Source organism: Apteryx mantelli, chromosome Z (assembly GCF_036417845.1).
Source record: "Apteryx mantelli isolate bAptMan1 chromosome Z, bAptMan1.hap1, whole genome shotgun sequence".
NCBI classification, from domain to species: Eukaryota; Metazoa; Chordata; class Aves; order Apterygiformes; family Apterygidae; genus Apteryx; species Apteryx mantelli.
In genome coordinates, this window is record NC_090020.1 from 25,882,121 (window position 1) to 25,903,277 (window position 21,157).

Here is a 21,157-nt window from a genome sequence, read left to right on the forward strand (position 1 = left end):
ACCAATAACTCCCACTTCCAAAAATTTGTATGTTATCAGTCAGACTGAAGCTTTATTTAATTCTTGATAAACCTGAATCCCTTAACGGGGTATCAACTTTTCGTTGTTCTAACATTGGACACACAAAATGTAAACATTGTGAACTGCTTTCTAATGTGTTACATTCAAATCTCTTGAAAGCTGTCTATAAAATGATGAATTATCATGTTAAAATATTTAAAAAGATATGCATATACCAGGAATTTTTATTATGAAGTTGAACTATGTATCTATACTTTACTCATTTGTGCTACAGGTATTTTATATACACTCAATCACAACTGAGATAGCCTCGTGCATTTGAGCAATAATGGAGTTACCTTTTCAAAAAATGTGCTTTATTATTTCAGTGCTCAGTAATGGTGATGACATAATGACATTGCATAGTCAGACATGACAAAAATAAATTCACAATGCCAAAAAGACCATAATGGAATAGAAAAGAGCCCAACTTCAGTTACAAAAATTAACAGTTCCTTGTCTTTCTGGAATGCCTGTAAGCAAGCAATATGGCACTAAATTGGGGGGGAAAAACCAGCAATGCTCAAATACTCACTGTTATTTGAATCAGAATTCTCAAACTGAGAATTTTAGGTGCTGCAAGAAATGATAAACCATTAGGAAGAGTAATCCCCCTCCCTCCAAAGTTGTATTAAAAATATACAACATAAAAAGGTGCAGAAGATTTTAGTTTAAGTACAAAATATAGAAAGGTGTCTTCAAAAGCCAAAGCACTCAATTTTATGGCTGGATCAAAGAATCTGCTGTATTCTAGAAGTCCTTCACCTATCACTCTCTCCTTCACAGAAGAAAAACTGTGAAAAAGGTTTAAATTTTGGGACATAATACAAGACAACAAAAACAAACCTATGAATCCATGTTTCTGGACTCTTTGGAAACTTGGTTAATGCCAGTTTTCCAAGATGCAAATCTTTAAGTGGATTTAAAGTGCCAGACAGTATTAATTCTTTCCTATAAAAGATAAAATAAATTTGTATGAATAAAAGATATAACCCAAAAACAAAAGACAAATCCCAGTTACAAATAGATTGGCATTTCCTTTGTAGCATAATACAACTTCACTATCAAACTACAAGACTTTTATAAAGTCCTCAGTGGATTAACCCATTCCATTATATCAGGCACACCCTATTTAACCAGGCCCAACAAAAGTAAACTCAAATAAAAAAACTGTATCTTAGCCCGAACACACACAATCTTTTGGTTCCCAAACCTAAGCAAAAATCATCGAGAGAGTCAACTGTATTTGAGTATTTGTGTTTGTATTATCTGCATGCTCTAAAAGCATCTCAATAACACAAGCTACCTTTTGGGGGGTAAACAACCTGAATATAGGGTTGTATATGTGACTAAATATTACTTGAAAGTAGGGCCTTAGGTCACTCTGTACACCTGAAATGCAGTCATTCTTCCATGCAGCCTCCTCCTTCCTCCTTTCCTCTTTTTTTCTCTCTATACACAAATTTTAAGTATGGTTCAAGATATGGTATGAGGATACCTAAATTTAGAGGAAGGAGAAAATGTTAAATGTGTGTAGAACACTTTAAAACTTACCAGAAAATCAAATGTACTTGCATGTAAAACATAACTTCCGTTTTAAAAAAAATAAAACAAAGAATTTACCCTAACAAAAATTAATGTTCATCCAGTGCTGATTTAATTTATCAAAGTGAAAAGTCCACATTTTCTTTTCTTTTCCTTTTTTTTTTTTCCCCCATGAAACTCCCTGCCCTACATCCTCTTTGTCTTTCTAGGTTAATTTAAAACTCTTACTGCCCTTCTCAAGTGTATTTTTAGATACTTTCTTGTCACTGTGCACTCCAAAGACATTAGTCTCCATATCTCATTCTCCAATCTAGTAGACAGCTACTGTGAAGATGAGAGCTGGTACAGTAAATTCCAAAGTTACCATACGTAGACAGGGAACATGGAATTCCCAGAACCTCCAGAAGTAGAAACAGAACATGTAATACGGTTTTAAATTTATGGACTGACTTGCACAAATAAATTGAGATAGTCTTTTGATGTGAATATTTACTGGCATTATCTGTTTTGGACAACTGTGCAGGGTTCATTCATTTGTGTTCAGTAGGAAACTGACCCACTCTGTTAGGTTTGGATTTGCGTTGCTTTAATTGAACCAGCACTTACCCACTGACCCAGGAGCTAATGGTGGCAATGGTAAGATTAAGCAACGCATTATTTCAATGCAAGGAAAATGATGACATGTATACAATGCCTTTATTGACTGAAAGATGATCCCAGAGAACACAAGGAGGACAGTAGCCTAGACACATTTGTTGCTTCTGAATGAATGGTTGAACAAATCCATAAGTAGGTTTTGCTCCTGAACTCTAATGAAGTCAGTAGAGACTACCTGAAGAGATCAGAAAACATAGTTACTGGGACATTTGTTTTTATCTGAATCAAGTACCAGTAGACTGATGTTTTTATTAGGTGCACAACAGAAAATCCAGGTATCAGTCAGGAATGGCAGATTGGCCAGATTGTTCAGGCACCATACAGCTTCAGTGCTTTGCCTTTGCAAAACAGCCTAGAGAAAGACTCAGTCAACGGAAGTATTGAGGGAGGAAGAACTGGCCCATTACTGCAATGGAAAAGGTGACATTTTGCTAAAAATCATCAACCACATAAACGAAGAAAAAGTGGCCTACATCATTCTAAAATTTAAAACAAATGCATGTACATATTTAACACAGATTGAGATTACCAGGCCAGCTACTTCTCAAAATGTAAACTCTTGGTGGGAATATTGTTCTTCCTATACTGAAGTATTACCTGACAACAGTCTCGCGCACATTTACTCTTCAACTTTCCAAAACTTAAAGCAAATTCAGGAACATTACAGACAAGATTCAGTTTCACTGCCACAGCAGAAAAGCAGTTTTTAGCTTAACAGGTCTTTAAACATGAGATCCTCTCATTCACAAATAAGGGGTTTCAGGCACAGGCATGACTAAAGTATTATATATCCCCAAATAAACTTTCAGGCTCTTTAAGTGAATATCTAACTTGGGATATATAATTTTCAGCTCACTTTTTGCCATTTGAACCATGGATAATTTTTCAGCTTTCAGAATTCTAGCTCACATGGAAGATAATCTGAAATGCTTTTCAATTGCCTTGAGTTTTCACTGACATCTTAAGTCACTGATATCTTATGGGAAAATGTTTGACTTTCAGAGCTTCTTGTTATCTGATGTCCTTTGACTTCTGATCAATTGTTTATTTCAGCAACTCTATCAGCAAGAAAAAATCATATATGAAGTTCTCTGCAAGCATTTCTGTGACAGTTCCTTCACAGTCACTTACATAAAGATTTTGGTCATTTTAGCTTGGAAGATTTTTCAGCTTCCAAAAACAGAAGATAACTGAAATAATGATAAATGGCTGCAAATGTTGTTTTTCCCTCTTGTTGCCCACTCAGTATAAACAGGTTATTTTGTTGACTAAGCAATATTTTCTGTTTCTGTCTTTTTTCCAAGTGGTTAAGTTCCCTCTGAGTTCTAAAAAAAATTACATGTCTTATATTTCTTAGCATGCTCTGCTATGCCATACAGTTAGTTCTTGTTCAGTTCTCCTGGTTCTGGTTATATTTGTTGCCCTCCTATGCCTTCCCAATTATTTTTAATTAAAATAAATAAATAATGCACAAACCTTTACAGGCATAGACATTAAGTAATTACAAGTGTTTAGAGTATCACCAAAATCAAGATAGGTCATCTGTTCCTAGCAGGCAACACAGTCTAAGTTTTACCTTCTGCTGTGCACCATTAACCAGGTAAAACCTCCTGAGATTGTTAGCTGAGTCCAAGTGCTCATCAGCCTTCCCCTCTTTTATTGTATTCCAGTTCCTTGCTCTGCTGAGTCCCATCTCCACTCCTACAAAGAGATTTCCTTTTCCTACTTTCAAACAACTCTTTTCCTGTCTCTCCAAATTCAATGCTGTTGGGTCAGTTGCTACCTGTGAAGCTCTCAGACATAAATATCTAGCAGAGAATTCAACACAGGAAACAGGGGATTATCTCAGCCTAAAATGAAACAATACTATACTCTATATGCAGCACTCTACAGGAAGGGTTGTTGTTATAGAATTTTGGTAAATAATTATTACACTTTTTGTTTTTTAGGGTTCCTAGAGTCCATGATACTTTTTTCCCCTCCAGATAAAATGAGGAATTTGTGTGTGGAGAATATAAGACAGATCTGATGCAACAAAGACCTGTTAAGCAAAATGAAAACAATCATTCCACTGCAAGCAGAGTGCAAATTGCACACAACTACATTCCCAGCTTATTCTAACTCACTGTAAGGTCATTCCTTGCATATTAGTGTGGAACATAGTCTGTCTTCTACTCTATGACCCTGTATGCCAGACATGTTTGACTAGCTTGATCTGTAATCTGGTGACAAGTAGCATTTAGTAGGTATTTCACAGAACAGAAGAGAGGATGCAGTTTTTCAGCTGGGGTCACGCCACTTAATGGTGCCTAGCTTTCAAAAGAGCCAACTCCCAGCAGCAGCCTAAACCAGTGTAGGTTTAGATTCAGCTACCCTAATCTTCGTTAGGGTAGACTAAATGGTACATTCCACAACTGTTGATGAATGGCTGATACCAGGCTCTCTCTGAACGCTACACAGATGCTTCAAAGACACTTTAAAGGTCACAGAACAGAAAACAATCCTCATTTATATCCCTAAATACTTTTATTCCATGTGCAACTTTAAACTATTCATCTCATGTATGCCCTAGCAAACTCTTTCAGCTGTCAAGCAGAAGAAAAAGCCCTGACTAATAAGGATGGACATATAGTGGATGCATTTCCATTTAAAAAAGTACTAAAAGTAGTACCAACAAGATAACATTGTTACAGTAGCTCTAGTATTTACACATGCTGCTGATTTAATTTTATCACTTTATATCTACATGGCAATGTATCAAGGGTACAGTTTTTCATGATAGTAAGTTCTTTGTTATCACCTTCAAACCCCTTTTCTTAGACCTGAGACAACTGAAAAATAAGGTCACAGCAGAATCCTTGGGAACTACACCAGCCGTGAAAGAAGAGCTGAAATTGCTGTATCTAGGGCTGATGGTTTCCCAGAGATAACACCTTTCTAGGTCATTTTGTTCATTTTTCCTACTGCAATAGAGCATCTTAACTGCAAAAAGTCTATTTTTAATATTGAGAACCCTCCCAGACACGAAGATGTAATTTCCTGCCAACCCTCCAACCCCTCTAAAACTATTCTTTTAAGACTGTCCCTAACCTTACCTATGTAGGAGAAAGCGAACATTTCCCCACCTGTGCTCTCTACACAAAAATAAGATGCTGTCAATGGGATTACAAGGTTGTGAAGAACTGCTACTTCTGGACATGGGCAAGAGCAGGAAAGTAAATTCCTGCTCCTCTTCCATAAAGACTTCTGAATAGCAAGGTGCTGCAGCATGAGCAATAGTGAAGCTAGACTAACTCCAACAGGTATAAAAAAAGGAGAGGGGCGGGTGCAAAATGTGTCCAGGATAAAGCATTGTATCTTTCTCCCCTTCTTTCACAGCATATCTACATGGCAGAGTACTACTGAGTGCTATTTAGCTTTCATGAGCTGCATGGATAAGGGCAGTAAATAGAACAGTTATCTCAAAAGGACTCAGGTATAATATTCGAAGAGAGCTAAAATGAGAACAGTGAGAAAACACAGCAGACATCAGTTGGGTGCTACATGATTTAGGGAAAAGGGTATGTCCAGCTAAAGGTTACAAATTGCCTTCCTTAACTGACAGGAGAAGAGCGGCAGTTCTATGTGACTTATCCAAAAAACATGAACCAATTGTGTTTTCACATGCAGTGATATAATCGTTAGCCTGCACTTAGGAGAGGAAAAAAAAAAAAGAAAAAGAAAAAAGCAGTTTGAATTATCTGAGAGAGATACAGAATATAAGAGATTTTTTAAAACTTTCAGTACTTCCTAGCTGAAAAGCTGTTGCTGTGTCACCCAGTACCACTTAAAGCTTATGGCTGACTCATACTTAAGGTGGCTGGCCAAGGTCTTTATGATGCCATCTGCTGAGTACAACATACCTTACATTCCAAGCAGTGGTGAAATCTGGGTTCAGTAGCAGCAGCGTACACGTGATATCTATCAGTTCTAAGGGATTAAACAAAAAAACCACAACGATTAGTAGCGATTCACATATAACAATGGTGTTCTCACTGCATTCCCGCAGTTCCTGTCCTTCCTGAAAGCCTCTTCTCCACTGGCTCCCTTACCTAGGATGCTCACCTCTGTAAAGTACTGCTAAGTCTCATTCCAGCAGAACTACTAGCTTAGTTTAAGAGGAGCATGTGGCCAGTTTAGTTCCCCTTTCCTTGTTTAAAATAATGAACTTCTATCAAGCTGTCATGCTTCTCGTATCTAAGAAGTTTGGAGCTGGAAGTTTACGACCTTTACCTGTAATGCTATAATCAAAAATACAGTATGTTCTCAGAGTGGAACAGAGATTGCACAGAATCCTTGAGAATTTAGTGATTTAAATTGCATACATGCAGTGTAAGTCATAAACAAGAGAATTATTCAAAGAAAATTCAACAACTTTGGAATGACAGTGACATAAAAAATACACTCTATTATTCCAGTACAACTTTGAGCTGCAGATGGCTTCTCTACACTGTACAGTTACAAAAAGTAAATATATTATAAAAACTACATCTAGACAAATGAAACACTATAACCATGAATAAGGATCACGGATTAAATTCAGCTATCTGGCTGCATAGCTATGTAACAGACAATACTTTCAATTCATTCTGAACTGACTGCCTTGCTTCACATTGAGGTACTATGACTAATTCACCAAATAAAGAACTAACAGAAGTGTCTATAATATTTATGTCCCTTTAAGTACAGCACAGACTGTAAATATGTATTACACAAATTTTAACAGTGTCTTAAGAACCAAGAATGAGGTATGTGGTGGCTGACAATGGAGGAGTAATACCATTGTAACCTAGTCTCTCCTTTTCCCTCTGCATTCCTCCACACCAATCAAGCAGTTTGATTCCAAAAGTAAAAAGTATAGTGCATGAGGCTTTTCAACATAAAACAACTGACTGCCTTCAGTATGTCAAGTTTATTTCCTTAACCTCTACTCTCAGGAGACAAAAAATCAGCTCAGTTAATCTGTCTCTGCAGTCACAATTCTTAAATTTATATGGTAATTTTCTGATTAAGTAATAATGAGACAAAGCTTTCTTCAAAGCTGAACACAATTATCCAGGCTTTTACTGCCAAGAATGTTTGGTCAGATTCCTTCTCGCTAATCCTACACTTAAGATACTAAATAGACCACACTAAATTCCATGTGATTTCCAGCAGACAGGAGTCACTGCACTACTTTTTAAGGAAAAAAAGGAAAAGGGAAAAGGAGGATGTCTCATGGAACTAAATCTCTTGTTGCTCAGTTAATATGACTGTAAAATCAAAGCAAAAAAATCCACTGACAGTATAAAACAATAACGGAGCATATTAATGCAAAATGCACAGAAAAATGACATCATGTATCTTTCAACTGAGATGTTTTCCAGAAAAATAAGTTGTTAGCCAATATTTAAGAAATAGGCCAAAAAGTGGAACACCTTTCCACTTAATATACTTACAGTATATTTCTGTATGACTAATTGTTCATACACGTCCAACAAAGTAATTTGTGTTTCCCATGATGTTTCCGCTTAGGAAAACATGTTATGTTGTTATATTACTGCAGTAAAAAAGAACTTCGGGGCGGTGGGCAAATTTTATACTTAGCTGTTATGGTGATATTTGAAAAAATTACCTGAAAGAATTAATTCAAATTTGTATTTCACGTTTTGTAGTTAAGGGCTTCCCCCCACTCCCGGTAATAAAACATTCCCTTTTGAAAATCTCTTTGTTGCCAGGGCATGAATGTTGCTAACGTGATAGAATGCTTGTAACTTGTGAGATGCTGCCTAAACATACAATGAAAATTCTTTGACTTACCCATCCCTGAACCAGCAAAGTACCTAAACACCTACTAAACAGATTAAACACCTATTTAAACAGATAAATTGACCAAATGAAAGTTCCAAGATTACTCACATATTTAAATTAAGCATCTATTAAGTGTTTTACTGGCTACTGTTTCAATTTTAAACAAAAAAAAGCCTGAGGGGCAACATTTTACAAAGCAGCACTAGTTTTATAATGAGAAAAATATACCACATTGTGAGCTCTGGTTGTTTTGTGTACATTTTCTATTTTATCTTCTCAAAATATTAGTAGCTATTTCATCTTTTTAAGAACTCTCAATTGCAGATATGATGCATACACATAACCAAATTCTCTGAGTATTCCACTATTACTACCTTGTGTCACAAACAAGACATACACATAGAAAGCTTTCTGTCTTTCAAAATGCAATGGAGCAAGAACTAATAATAATTCTTCCAAGGTAATATAAATCTTCCTCTTTACATCAAATTCACAGTATCTACAATATGGCAACTGACAGTTTCTTGTAGGGAAGAATTCAGGGATTACAATCTTTGTTGCTAATTGGAAAGCAAGGCTAAACAATTTGGGCTATTCCATTTTTACCCCATTCAGCCAATCGTCTCTCCAACTGGTGATTATTTAAAAAAAAAAAAAAAAACTTTAATATTAGTTTTTCTCCAAGACAAAAGTCACATGCATCTTAAGCTTAAGTTATGTTTAATCTAAACTACTAGCAAATTGCTGGCTTAGTATACTTTAAAACAAATAATAAAGCATTTGGAGCACCAAATCTAGGCTCATTAACACTTCCCATTGTTGGGCAATATATTGAACTATATTTCCAGTTACTTTTCACATTGCCAAGAAGTCTGTAGACTGCACCTAAAGGCTCCAATGCTTCTGCTCAACCATGGATATATCTACCCAACAGGACAGTAAAATAAAGGAGATCTGTCTGCAGGACCTTCTTCATTTATTACAGCTGAAAGGTATGCAGTCAATGGAACTGCAAAATGCAGGATAACAAAAAAATGGAGAACCAGCAGAATGCTGAGAAAAAGAATGGAATCAGAGCACAGACTCTGACATAAAAGAACTCTTAGCTTTTGAGTGTTTGATTTTGTAACTTTAATAATGGTTTTAGTAATTATTAGGTACTATCAGTGTCTATCCTATGGCAGACAAGCTATGTTAAGTGAAACATTATTACAGCCTAGTTCAATGTGTCTTTCAAATACTTTTTAAAAATAATTTTGATAGCTTGCATGACTCCACTTTGAAGGGTATAGTTTGATTATCCTACTACATCATGACTCCCAGCTTACATGGTTATTCTGGTAACGTCAAAGGACAGGGAGAGCATCAAACTTAGCTCAATTTAAATAGAAGCATGCCTACCATTTCTTCTGTTTTCCCACTACAGAAATGTTGGAAAAAAAATCACTGTATCCTAAATGTTATCAAAGGAAGAAAGCAGACAAAAAGAAAAACTCAAAACAATACCTTGTTCTTTCAGTTTTATTATCTTTGACGTTATCTGTAACAAATAGCAGATGAAGATTTCATAAAGTGTGGATTCTGAGCCAGAGATGTCACAATGTCACAATTTTAGTAACCTCTGTATCTCTGTAGCAACTTTTTCTGCAGAAAGTCATATGTCAGATATGGCACACAACAGTAGTAGCTGCCAGCTAGTTCCTTCTGTGACAATCACAAAAAATGGCACATATCTTCTAATTGTAATTACCAAAGCACTTTCTGCTGGATCGAGTTTAAGCAAAATAAAGCATCATGGGTGCTCACAGCATAGGGATCCTCTGGTACACCAAAATTTCACCAACTGCAAAAGGACACGTATGTCAGCATGCTTTTAGCTCATTTTCTTTTTAAATATGGCTGTATTCAAATTTTTGTTTTTGTAAGTGTATCACACTCAGGTGTGCTTTTCAGAGGAATGTTGTAAAAATGGAACTACAGATTTACAGAGAGTAAGGATATTCAGTTGCTCAAGGGGACAAAAGGGCTGTAACACTTTCAATGTAATATCACAAGGGTGATGGTCTAGTTCTGCAAGAACAGGAATGTTCAATGATTTACTAACAGAGCTACCAAGGCAGCTCATGGGTATATAAAATCTGGGTCAAGGCCATTAGGTTGCCATTATGCTGTTCCTCTGCTATAACCATTTATTTCATTTTTTCTTGAGCAACTGGCACTTGTAGATCCCCAGCTGAACGATATCAGCAGCTGGCCCAATGTCCATCTTGAAATTACTTTTTACACAATAACATTTCCAGTTTCAAAATCAAATTCTTTTCATGCTTTCAGAGAATGAAGCAAATTAAAAATAAAGTGACAGTGAAATATGTAATTTTGACAATATGCACAACAGAATACTCTGCATCAAAAAGATGAAGATATCTGTACTCATTTCAGACCATCAGACAAACAACTTGTGACAATACTACAAACAACATATATGCATAAATTTAAAAATGTTGGAGAAAGGATGAAAAGTTACTGAAATTAGGATTTCCAAATGTCTTCAGTTCAGGCTGATGGGAACAATAGCAAGAGAAATTAGTTATGATTCTGTATTCCAAAACACCTTCTTATTGAAGTATACAAAGCAAACCATAACTAGATTAAACATCTGTCATGGTAAACTATCAATGGAAGACAATAAACCACTCGCTTCTTCTAGAATCCTGCCAGAAAGATATCAAATGTCAAATCTGAAAGCAGATGCTTGAATCAGGACCCTGTTTTTCCTCTCTTTTATATTTAAAATGGTTTACAGTAATTCAAACAACACAAAAGAGTTAACAGGAGACTAGAGTTGCAAACACAGGTACAAGTATCAACAGAATATGCAACTGAGTTTGGCAGCAGCGATAATCAAATCTATCTTCTCATTATATTCAGAAAAATACAACTACTGTGCAAAATTCCAAGTACTCAGGAGTTATGTCTATGAAAAGAAATATTGAGGAAAATCCTTGAGGATACTATATTCCAAATGTATGAAAAGGTAATATCTCTTAGCAGACTATGCCTATTTAAACTACATTAAAAACAATTCTGTAACCCCACCTGAGAAAAACCTCTGCCTTCATTCCCTCCACCACTATAGTTCCGTTTCTGCTAAAACTCTCTATCAAATATGGAACTCATTTAAGGCTAAGGCATACTAAATGCTATTAGCTATAGATTGCCTTACAAAGAGGTTATCAACACTGTGACATCCTTATAGTATTTTATAGTAGTGACACACGAAAATGTCAACAGACATGAAAAGGTTGTAGATCCTCTCTTCTCACACATTTTACACTGAGTTTTGTAATTAAAGTAACAAATGAGAAAGGAGTTTCTCTTTAAAAGAAGAAAGAGAAACAACTCTCAACAAATCAGGCAGAAATCTGAACTTCACACCGCTCCAGTATTTATTATGTGATACAGTTCTGTGATCTGCATTTCAACAGGAAAGCCTCTGAGAGCCTCTGGCCTGGTGTAGGATGAGTGAAATATTTTCCAAATAGTTAAAGCACGCTTGCCATTCTGGCAGAATAGGCAGGTGCTGATTGCTGCAGTCATTGCTAGTGTCACCGCAACAAAGTACCCCAACCTGCGTAAACAGAGCAGGGTGCCAGGGAATTACAATCCACCTGCCTTTTCACTAAATAAGAACTATTAGTTGCCTCCTTCCTCTAAATGCAAGAATGAAACAAACCTTGGCTCAATGGTTTAAATTTCACCTAGAGGCAAAGAAAAGGTTTTCGCTGTATGGCAGCTCCTCAGGCAGGACATTTCTGTAATGGTTCATACTCAAATGAAAAATTTCCATGCAGATCTGCAGCATAATCAAAATACATCTTGCAAGGTTCTGTATTCTATCTCAGATGTGCAAAAACCACTGCATGAAAAAATGTTGTTCTGACTGTCTGTCTTAGCAAGTTTTGCTCTGTAAATATTAAAATTTGCTTCTACTACTTATCAGAGTCAACATCATTTCTATTCCCTATATTAAAGGTTTTACTGAATTTTATAATTGTATGCATCACAAACTCTGAATTTGCAATTAGAACACAATTACTGGTTTCTATCAGAACTGAGTACACCAGCAGTAACTTGGTAGCAGTTATCAAAGAGATTCAGGTCTTATTATGTCTAAACATAAACCACTGTATCTATAGACCAAGTACAAATAGGAGTTGCTTGCATTAGAAATACATATCCCTAAGAACAAAGACTTCTAAAGAAGGAAGATTTTTATAATGAGAAAGAATGTTCAATAAAATATATAATATGAAAACAATAAAGGGACAAATGTAACACTTAAGGTCCAGAAAACACTTTCCCTAAGCAATCACACAAAGGCATGATGTAAACCTTCTCTTGTGCAAACCACATGGGCAAACCCAAGAAAAATATTTTGTTAAGCATAAAGAAAATTCAGACAATCAATAAGTCAGTCATATAAAATACTACATGAAAATATTTCAACTTTCCTAAATTACTTTTTGAATACAGAATCAGTTTCAAGTATCAGGACAGACCCTTGTTGCTCCAGCAACTCTCAGGCACTGAGTACCCAGCAGGCACTGGTAGACTGTACGTTACCAGCAATATGGGTTCCTCTGTATCATAACCTGGCTTGCAATCAGGTTACAAAGTTCCAATGTATGACCTCTCCCTGCCCACAAGAAAGTAAGCATGCTCATACTCACACTCTGAGCCTTCTCTGCCATTTAATGCTATTCTTTGCAAAATGCTTGTGTATCCTAGTGCTTGTAACAAGGAATCAAAGTCAGTTTAATAACTGTAGGCCCTACTCTCAGTCAAACTAAAGGAGGCAACATTCATTACCTTAAGAATGCTCCCCTGCCAAGATTTACTGAAGACCTCAATCTTCTTTCTCTATGTTGTCCAGAATATACAAGATGCTCAAACAAATTTTGCTAGAGGCTTCTTGTGTATGTCTGCAAATAAAATAACATTCCCAGAGTAGACTAACACCATCTGACTGTCCCTTATACTACACTTCAGTATTGGAAAGTGCACAACTGGCTTTACCCACTTAAAGTGAGGCAGAAGAGTAAACAGGAGTAAAGCACATGGCATTTATATCAAGAAGATGTTACCAGCCAGGCCTCTTTTCCTAACCTACACAGACCTCTCCTCTCAAAACCCATCTATTCAAGATAACACAGCATGCTAATTCTATGATGACTAGATTCATATTATCAATGTTTTCAAATACACATCAGATATCTGCTAGCGTTCCATTATTTAAAACATTACTGTTTAACCTACAAATTCCTCAAGACCTTGGAATCCAGCAACTAAGGAGGCTGCCTTTGGGCCAATACCATTTGCTGTAGTTGCAATCAACATGACCTAATGGATGATGGCTGTTGAGCACATTCCAAGGGGGGAATTAGAACAAAAATGAGTGTAACAGTTTGGCATCTTAAATTCACTCTTGCGCAGCATTTACATTTTCCAAGCTTTTGGAAGAAACACACACACAAAAAAGCGTAGACAAATACCTGTTGGTAGAATGGTGTGCTGTGCAGTTAGATTCTCAGTTTCAGTATGTGCATAATGCAAGCAGAAAGCTAAATAGTCTGAGACAGACATTTTCATGCACAATGCACACATCCAGTGCTTTATGCATTAATTTCATGCAAACAAAAAAATTTAAGATATAGTAACAGCCTCTAGCTAAAATCCAAGTGCATGTGATATACTAAAGAGCTGAACTGTGTGCGTGGTTACTGGGTATTCTCTGACATAAGAGATGCCCCTATTTGTGGAACACAAAAACAGGAGTAATGCTCTAGCAGCTGAAAGACACTAGAAAGAAGCCTTAGAAGGAACATGAACAAACACTAGAAACATGAACCTGACAGAAGTCTAAAATAAGAATATATTTTTAGGCTGAGTGCTGCTTAGAAGAGACCTGTAGCCATGAGCTAAGAAACTAGTTTCCCTTTTTCACTCCTACGTTAAACAAAAAGAATACCTTGTAAGCAGTCATATATCTGGTGTCACACTTGCTTATAATCACTTCTGCAAATGCTGTGTCCCAGCAACTGAGGTTAACAATTGTTTCCACTTAGCTACTTCAGGTGCCTCACAACAAGTTTGGTCACTGCCAATTCCTGTTTTTCTTGCAGATTACTGTTTGAACACCTATGTAAAAGTCTGCACTGCTGAGGTTCTCTTCCTGCTCTTAGCATCAATAGTTTTTTGGGTTTTTTTTTAAGATCCAGGTCACTAATCTACTTAATTATTTTACTTTCATGAAGTAAGCATTATGTGTATCAGTCACGAATCAAAACTAAAAAAATTTTCCATATTGATCTCTTTTCTTTCCTGGTTCTCATTTGCAAGTACTCAGTATGATCTTATGACTTCATGAAAAGCTTTCCAGATAAACTATTAAACTGTTTTTATTTTTATCCACAGAGGAAATTTTAATAAATGATCTATCAATTCCTTCTGAGAAAAAACTTTCCAACTTTCTTGTGATGCTCTGCAAATGAAGCAGAACTTTGCAACATTTTTCATTAAATAACTTTCCAAATATAAAACATATACACAAGTTTTTTCATGCAAGTAAAACAAATTAAAAAGCAAAAAAAAAAAAAAAAAGATAAAGGGGGGCAAAAAAAGGCTTTACAATTACCACATTGCTTGGACACATGATTTCTGGGACCCCAAAATCTGAAAAATGTCACACTTGTTGCTTAGATTCACACATCACCAGAGCTGTCCTTCTGACTCTGGAAAGCAGGACAAAATTCCTTCTTTAGACAGAAACGTTATTTTCCTAAACCACTCAAGGGAAAAATCTCCCTTTAACTATTCCAACTTGGGCAAGAGAGAGTGGATTTGCATTTTCAGCACAGCAGCACTGCAACATGCTTAGGTCACCATGATGTCCTGCACAACACGTTAAACTGACCTTACGAAGGGTCAGTGTAGTGTCACAAAAAGTAAAAAAGATTGTGTATGTAGAATCACATAAGACTTTGCAACTGAGTAACTTACCATCCTTGTTCAGCCATTGTTTTCTTTGTCTGTAGAGGAGAAGTTTATTGTGGACATATGGCAAAAGAAACTTGACACACCAGCTCTCCACACCAAGCTTGTTTTCTACCAGGACTATAGGGCTCCGGTTATACCTGGCTTCGGGACAGGGTATTAATCCAATTTCATCTCTTCAAAAACACAAAGAAATATAGTTAAACTTATTTACAGTATTCACCAAGTATGCTTCTCAACATAACAGAGTGCCAGTTCTTCCCACCCCATTGGCCCATCACCTTTTTCCTTGCCTTTACTTAAGGCTCACTCATTATCTTCAAGTCACCCTTGATTTTTACTGGACTGCAAGTGCTATAAAATACATTTTCAAAAAGGCCTTCTTCTGCAAAACTCATGCAGTAAATTAATTTGGCAAATAAATAATTCACGTTTTAAAGCATGAATAAAGATTTAAATTGAGAAAAAAAATGTGTTTTATATCTACATGATTTATTCAGATACAGTATAAAAGCTAATTGTGGTTTTCAATTAAGAGCCATTAGGACAACTTATATTAGTTCCCCAATGCTCTGCTGATAGAAAAAACAGGAACATTTTAAGATATGCTGAAAACTCTGAAAGTAATTGCTGCAATAGATGTGCAAACATGAATTTAAATCCTTTACATGTTTTCTAAGAAGATTGCTTCCGCTGATTCTGACTCTTACCTTAAAATTAATTGGAAAAGTTATATCACATTTCCTGAAAGATCCTGCCGGGGAAGACCCTTTTCTGTATTTTTAGTTTATCACCTAACTACTTTAACCCAGTTGAAATAACATGAATAACTCATTTTGTGATGGAGATGTGATGGAGCTGTAACAACTGCTACCACAATGGAAACAGGGCACATTAATTGGTACAGTCACCTGACTGACCAGAAGCTATCAAGATGTGTTCAGTGAAGCAGAGGATGTGTGACAAATTGCTCTAAATCCAAAGACCATGCAAAAGAAAATCACATTCTTTCATACTGTTAACAACACACAAAGCAAGGTATGCATTCCCACACGTACACATTTCAACTCCCATTTTTCCTTTTCCTATGCAAGGCATCCAGTTGAACAAGTGGAAGATTTGAATCAGAGAGGCCAGTTTGACTAGATTGCAACTTAATAAAAGGTTACAACGTTCTGAGCTTTAACCAAACCTTTACATAACAGACAACAACGGCCACAGAAATTCATACAAGCAAACAAAGCAGAAGAAACTCAAGCTTTTTAGTTTCAAAGGGACTTTTTTTTTTTAAAAAAACTTTTTCCTTGCCTTTCTCTAACATGTGAATGTTGCAACAGAGGCTCTTACTAGCTTCCTAAAACTAGACAGAGACTGTCAGTTAATCACATTCATTGGGACAAAACGCAGCATTATTCTGTACTTTCTATTATGCATGATTTCACCATCACCTCTTGTTTAGTGGAAAAATTCTGTTGCTGTGGAGGGAGCTTATCAGATCTCGGACAGAAAAAAAACCCTGTTATTATCTCAGATGGAAAGACACTAAATTCTCTACCTTATATTTTCTTTGCACAAGGTCTAGAAATGCACTCGAAGTGTCAACCCCATAATCTGAATTTGATTTTATGTTGTTACTGGATAATCTAAATGTACTGATTGGATTCTGTGTCCTCATTACTAAGCTAATTAAAAGTAAAGTGACACCATGTGCTTGTTTAAGAACGTATCTGCCTGTTCAGAAAACTGATTTATTCTGTCAGACTGCAACATAAATCTTAAGCCACAAAAAGCAAAAGTAACTTTAAGTAAGGTACATACAAACCACTTGGCCCTTTCTCCAAATACATATTAAGTCCCTTACCCATCTCTTGTCATCTGAGATCAGAAAGAAGAAAGCAAACATTTAGCTGCTCCACCAATTATAAGCAAATGGTATCAAAGCAAGACCCTCACTTCTGCAGCTCCACTCAAAATAATTTAGGCTTTTCAGAAGGCTAGTCAGGTTAGACCTAAAATGACATTCCAGATTGCTTTTTTCAAGATGACACCTTATATCCAGAGGTTTGTACTCACTGTTGGCTCCATTTTCATTTATGAATGTTAAACCTCATCCTTGGACAACCTGTGTCTGCCCTTGCATACAGGGACATACCGATTCTCAGCAGTAATGAAGACAGTTACCCACAACTTTGCTAATTAACTTTGCAAATGATCATGAAAATTTACCAGCCCATGCTCGTACACAGACATATGAGAGGTAAACGTGTGTGTGTGGGGGGGGAACAAAACAAAACAAAAACTATACACCCACATCTTCACTTCTTTCCAAATGCAAGAAGTCTGACTCAGCCAAGCTAGATTTCACAAGATTGCTTTATATATGCCATAATGACAAATAGGTAGGGTTTGTACAGAGCCAATAAGTCAGTCCGAAACAGCCCAATTCATTCAGTAAATCCAAGTGGACAGAGGATGTAGACTGCTGGACAATGAAATTCATGATGATAAACTATTTTCTGCATTGAACTGCATTTGATAACTATTCAGTTTATCCCAAGATGGAAATCAGGACTTGACTTTAAGCAGACACATTGTCTAGAATACTTTAGTATTGTTTTTGATGATATGGGTAGCTCAGAAACCATTTGTTGCATTTAGTTCCTGAGAAAGAATAGAATTTGCAATGTAAAATATCTGAGGAAGAATGGATTTATTTAAGGTGGGGTGCCTAATTTATGGCTTACCAAAACAATTCATCCAAACCACCACCTATTCCCAGCTGACTGCTCCTGAAGGGGCTTCAGTCCTGCAAAAGGTGCAAATAATGGGGTAGATCATTCATTTTTTCAGCTTAGTAGCCATAGCTTGAAAGCACCTGCAGCCTCTCCCCCATCATGTACCCAAAAACACAGCTGCAGCAGGATTGGTATGCAGACACCACCAGTCACACTGTTAGCGCCTATAAAATTATGCGACTGAAATACGCTTAATTGTGTGCAAAAAGCCTCTGGTCATGTGACAGAAGGTATGCAATCCTGTCATATGACCAGGCACAAACCTATTGCAGGACGGAAGATGACTACATTTAGGTCAAGTGACAGATACAAGCTGCTCGCATTACTGTAGGAGACAATGATTGGCAGCTGCTCTCTGGTATTTTCTATTAGCCAAGGCACCATCTACTGTGAAAATAAGGTTTAATATCTCTCCCCGGTTTTCTGATACTGCCTCTTGAATTTTAGGATGGTGTTGGTGTTTTTACACTATTTTCCTAAGAGCAAGTAACACAATCATATTCCAAAATCTGCATTAATTATCTGCAAATTTTCAGGTGATCAAGATACCACTCTAGTTCATGTTCCTAAAATACATCCTGGAGGCAGCCAAAACTAAGAGGAAGATTTTAACTAAGGCTAGCCTCAGAAGAATCAGCTTCTCATGAAGACTACTGTAGTCACAGAGCCTTTTCAACCTGTGTTGAGACTGGGGAAGATGTCCAAGAATGTGGAGTCCATAGACCCTGGAGCTGCACAATCCAGACCTTGTTCACAGTTACAGTCTTAACCATGGCAAATCAATACCGATAAGTTGTTGCAGCATATGCTTCAAGAGCCCCAGCCTGGTGACCTAGCCATTCAATAGCCCACCTCAAACTAAACTCTAGCCAACCTACTTTGAACTTTTAAAACTCTGATGACACAAAAAGTTCCCTCTTTCACAATAAACATAATATTACAGTATTGTTAGGGAGCGGTTATCATGATGGGTCTTCAACTTTCGGGATCTCAACATTAAGGGACCTTGTCTGTTTTTTCCAGAAGATCATCTTTAAAATGACCATACTTCACCTCAAAGAATAGGCAAGAGGATATTAACTAATGGTCAGGAGACAGTTAAAATTTGAATGAAGTATAATCAATTGATATGGTTCAAACATTATCGTACTGACAAAGATGACCGGACCTAGGTAGTTAAATATTCTGGTAATTATGAAGATCTTCTAACAGAGCATGAACACTTGAGAGGTTTATATTTTTAACTTAAAATAAGTCTCATGACAAAACTACACACCTAATGAATTTTCAACACTTGAGAGGAAGAGGGGACCTAAATCCAAACTCTGAAACTTTTTCTTCCCATTATTGTATAGTGCATCATATAAAAAATGAATTTGCAAGTTATGATTAGTGATTATCTTAGTGGGACAACAAAAATCTCTTCCACAAATGAAACAGTGAGATATTACTGAAATCCAAAGTACTTTTTGCCACTATTTGTTTCTAAAGAAGCTGTAGCTATTAGTTCTTCAGTCTCTAAAAGATTACTATTGTTTGCTGTCATATTAATCTTCCTTTAATTCTCAAACTTTTGCTGTAATAACAAAGCTCTGCACTGGTGAGCGCTATCTCTATTATAAGCAAATTATTATGAGCAAATTATTTTTACTTAGTATTGGTATATTTCGAAGCAACAATGTATTACAAAGCTACTAAACAGTCTCAAAAAAGTAAATTGGCAAGAAGAATTTCATATTCAGCTACAGTAAAAACTTAAGAAAGCAGTTACAGTATTTTTCTTTCTGAGTCCCCAGCAGAGACATTTTTAATCACACCAGGAGACACGCTGACTCACATTTTCAAATCTAACCAAATGAAGTGTGGTATTTTTACCATATTAAGAATGTGGTGAATTGAGACAGAAAAAGTGAACCGAGCCAAGCTGACATTAATATTTTTTGACAAACTAGAAATGGTGTCCTCTGGTTTTGTACTCAAATGCCAGGCTATCATCTACGAGATCATCTTTCCAATTACACGTATCAAATTCATACGCTTTTACGACAGTCTGCATTTCTGACTTCACATGCAAAAGAAAAGTTTAAAAACAAAACCAAGAACCCCAACAACAACATGTTGTTTTTTTCTTTACAATTGAAAATATTCCCAGTTTCCTGGAACAGTAATGGCATTCTGTAATTTCTGGAATTGCTGCACCATTTCCTAAAGGTGGTTCTGCTCTTGAGAACATAAGTAAGCATTGATCTGCTCACTGATGGCAATCCATTTAGTTCCACTGGGCCCACTCATGTAAATGATTTTATCAAGATCTATGCTTGTAGAACTGGGTAAAAACATCTTGCAAAAAATTTCACAACCTTACAAAATTGAAAACTAGCATGCTGACACTATTATTCCTCTGAAGATGGAGCTATCAGTGAGACAAGGCAAAATGAATGTTGTATTGTATGTTTAATTAGAAGTAAGCTTGCCTCAAAAAGATGCACCTTCTTGCTCCAAATTTAATTGAAAGCAAAAAATGAGAAACAACAACTCAATATTCTATTTAGCCTAAAGCTGTATTTTTACTTGCTTTTAGTGTTGATGAAAGACTACACCCGTTTTAAACCCTAGAAAACAGAGACCTTGCCAGGAGAAAAAGTCCATTCCCTTAGATGTAAAGGGGGCAAGCAAACAAGGAATGAAAGACAAGAGACAACAAATGCTATAACAGAGATGAGAGCAGGAGTAAGAGAACTGAATAGGAGCATCATGTGCCTGGCAGACCACTTGTTTTCAGTGGAGTCAGGTGCATGCCACATAAAAAAACTCAAACTTGGACCTATGACACAAACTGGCCACTCAAGAGGGTAACATTTGCCAGGAACCGCAACTGATTATAACTGTCTTGGCCAACAACAGGAAGATAAGATGTCTCTCAGATGCAAGAAAATGTCTGGCCAGCAGGGCTGCAACCTAGAGCCCAGGGGGCATAACAGTAGAGGGCCTGTATATGTGCTGTATATAGACCATACCAGCCATACATAATTCCAATTCAAAGCCTCAGTTCAGTAATGCAGCAAGCAGAATTCCCCTACTTTTTCTACTTGAGGGATAAACTAACAGTAGTACATGCTTCCTCACTCTAAGCATGACACAGTGAATCAGCCTCAGAGCGCATAACTCTTGCGACCTACTTTTATCTTCTATGTTGCATCTGTGAAAGAAATCAGCAA

General features: G+C 36.5%; 1 protein-coding gene across 1 annotated transcript in view; it reads right to left on the reverse strand.

Annotated features, from left to right (window-relative positions):
• Nucleotides 1-21,157, reverse strand: part of PTAR1 (protein prenyltransferase alpha subunit repeat containing 1) — a 42,438-nt gene that overhangs the window by 19,473 nt on the left and 1,808 nt on the right. The window contains exons 2-4 of the mRNA XM_067315461.1: nt 15,151-15,320; nt 6,165-6,231; nt 907-1,011 (exon numbers count right to left, since the gene is read on the reverse strand). Of these exons, the coding sequence (XP_067171562.1) occupies nt 907-1,011; nt 6,165-6,231; nt 15,151-15,320 (342 nt within the window). The remainder of the gene's footprint in view (nt 1-906; nt 1,012-6,164; nt 6,232-15,150; nt 15,321-21,157) is intronic.